This window comes from Haplochromis burtoni, unplaced genomic scaffold (genome assembly GCF_018398535.1).
Source record: "Haplochromis burtoni strain Fernald_Lab_line unplaced genomic scaffold, NCSU_Asbu1 Contig_916, whole genome shotgun sequence".
Lineage (NCBI taxonomy): Eukaryota > Metazoa > Chordata > Actinopteri > Cichliformes > Cichlidae > Haplochromis > Haplochromis burtoni.
This window is the reverse complement of record NW_024583277.1, coordinates 11921-14846: the sequence shown is the minus strand read 5'-3', so window position 1 is coordinate 14846 and position 2926 is coordinate 11921. Positions and strand designations below refer to the sequence as shown.

General features: G+C 35.7%; 1 protein-coding gene across 3 annotated transcripts in view; it reads right to left on the bottom strand.

The window, feature by feature from the left end:
- The window catches only part of LOC102289907 (glutathione hydrolase 5 proenzyme), a 120808-nt gene that overhangs the window by 105968 nt on the left and 11914 nt on the right, over window positions 1-2926 (bottom strand). For 2 of the 3 annotated variants that reach the window (XM_005951419.2, XM_042216085.1), the window contains 3 exons: window positions 2180-2286; window positions 1898-2011; window positions 28-1810 (listed from right to left, as the gene is read on the bottom strand). The exons of the other annotated variant lie outside the window; for it this stretch is intronic. In XM_005951419.2, coding sequence (XP_005951481.1) covers window positions 1670-1810; window positions 1898-2011; window positions 2180-2286 — 362 coding nt within the window. In that variant the 3' untranslated portion in view covers window positions 28-1669. Of the gene's footprint in view, window positions 1-27; window positions 1811-1897; window positions 2012-2179; window positions 2287-2926 lie in introns of those variants that run through there. 3 annotated transcript variants of the gene reach the window in all.

The following is a 2926-nucleotide window of genomic DNA, read 5'->3' as shown; positions in this document are numbered from 1 at the left end:
CCCCCCCCCACACACACACATTATGTTCTTAGAATCATTGTTATTCTATTTTCTGATTTGTTACACTGGTTAGGATAAACATATATATTTGTATATATTTTCAACATGCCAATATTGAGAAATAGCGCATAATTAAACCTCATTAAAACCACATACAAGTTATGGTAAATGGTACATATTTACGTTTAATATGTTGTTATATTTTAAACAGTTTTGGGTGTTTGTGCTACTGTGTTAACCATCAGTAAAACACATAAATCATGGTTCTGTGTTTACAAATTACAACACTTAATGTTATTTTTCTGATTCAGAATTAAGTGTATGATGAGCAGGCGGCACAGTTCTTATCTTTCTGCATTCCTCCAGACGCACACAAAATTACCAAGGTTGAAGCTGGCTCATGTGCACACACACAAGCCATCAGACATTAGAAATGTTATTTCCACAAGTCAAACTATGTTTCTCATTTATTTATTGATCAAAGTTATATTTTAATTTCTCTTTGATTAAGAATAAAAATGCTTTATTATTAGGAAATAGAGAAAAGCTCTGTTATAGCACATTTTTAATCACATAAGACTGGATATAAAGACCTTTAACCTTTCCTACCTGCGATGTAGAGGCAGCCAGAGAGACGCTTCAATCTCCTTCTACTACAGATGTCACGACAATAGATACAATCGAATTCAATTTAAAATGCAACACTCCCATTTATCGGGGCTTGGATCTAGAGGTGGATTTAAAAGAATTGATTTCCCAATTCAAATACAATTTAATTTAAATAATCAGATATTAATTCATTAAATCCTGAAATCTATTTGAATTCTAATACATATTGTCAGAAACATCAGAATCTAAGCTGAAAGCTCACCAAAGAATTTCAACAACTATCAAACAACTAAAACACCAAACAATTAAAGAGCAAGTAACCAGATTCCACAGAATCGTTCAACTGACAGCACGTACATGGACATGCTGTCAGATGCTGTAAGCAGACATTTTCCCTACAGACATGAAACTCCAGGAACCACTCAAAACAGGAACTAAAGTTTTCTCCCCATGACCTGATGGTTGCTTTTGCTTAGAGAAAAAAAAATGTGGGTTTCAGTCTTTTAGTGCCTCATCAAAACTTTTTTGGAATATGTTGTTGGCATTAAAATCAAAATAAACTAAAATGTTTAAGAGCTGCATGGAATTTAGGGCTGATATCAATCTTCAAGATAACAATGTGGCCAAGGATCAATATTTTTTTGATAATCTTCAAAACTATTTTTGTCTTTCAATTAAAAAATAAAATTTCTCATATTTTACAATGTTGTTTTGCACATGTATGAATAAATATTTGAGTTTAAAAGATTTGATCATTGAATTGATTGAATCATCTATTTGTCATTAAGTTTATGTAGATGGAAAATGATCTGTACTGACTTCACTTTTACCAAAGAAACCTGTAAGTAATTGCAGAACAGAGATCAGAATGTGAACAAACAACCTGAACAGAAAGAGGGTCAGAGGGTCTGTTATTTCCTTTTGACTCTTCTCACTGTTAATAATTACTTTTCAATGATTTTCCAGCAGTAAAGACATCATCTGCTGCAGATTTTGTGGCTTCAGGACGGTCTATAACTTTAAGGCCAAGCTAAATAACTCACATCACTGACTCTTGGTCTCAGTAGCCAGCTGCTTTGCCTTTTTTCCTTTCATCAGACCACGCAGAGATACAGCCATCATCCTCCTTCTCCACAGCATTAACTACATTGTAGAATATTGCTATATTATGTCCCAGAGCTTTAAGAGAATTTATTAAATCCTGCAGGGCAAAGAGGAAAGGAGACTCAGGTGTAACAAAAGTAGTATGATTTCTTATTTTATCATATGACTGTGCTGAATATATTACCTTTTGGGTAAGCTCGGGTTCAAACATAACGTCATATTCGGAGTCGACGAAAAAAACTGGAGCTTTAATTGCATCCTCAAGGCTCTTGTTAAACCAAAGATGATTGATGAGTGCCTTGGGCAGAGATAAAAAATACACAGCAATCTTTGAGATGATGAAGTGATGATTACAGGATAGATTAGAGTGAAGAAGGTCTTGATTATGATACCCGCTATAACATCAAAGAGGAGCATCATTCTGCATCAATTTATCACATTTTTTGTGTTTATTATGGACACATACTGAGGCTATTCCAGTTGTAATCATAGTCGAACCAGCTCCTCCGATTACCAGCATCTTTGACTGGGACTTCAGCACAGCTGGGGCCATAGAGGAAGGAGGACGCTCCCCTGACAAATACAATACAAGCCTTTAATGACAGGACGAAACTACAATTCAGACTCATCAATGTGAGAAAAACAAGGGAAAAAAAATTAAAAACAATTGGACCTCATTCATAAATAGGACACACACACACACACAAATCTGTGCATAAAAGATGGCCCGGTGTGTGTGGCTGCTCGTCTGTCACTGCTAACTTTGTTCCTGTTTATATTACTTCTAATCTTTGTCATCCACGAAACAAAGTCTCTGCTAAGGTATGGTCGCCAGACACTACTTGTCTTAGCTAATTATAGGCCAATCTCCAACCTTCCTTTCATATCAAACATCCTTGAAAGAGTAGTTGTCAAACAGCTAACAGATCATCTTCAGAGGAATGGCTTATTTGAAGAGTTTCAGTCAGGTTTCAGAGCTCATCACAGCACAGAAACAGCTTTAGTGAAGGTTACAAATTATCTTCTTATGGCCTCTGACAGTGGACTCATCTCTGTGCTTGTCCTGCTAGACCTCAGTGCAGCATTCGATACTGTCGACCATAATATTCTATTAGCGCGGTTAGAGCACACTGTATTAGTATTAGTATTAGTATTTTTATTTATTGTCATTGTCAAGAACAATGAAATTGCGTTTGGGGCTTCCATACAACCC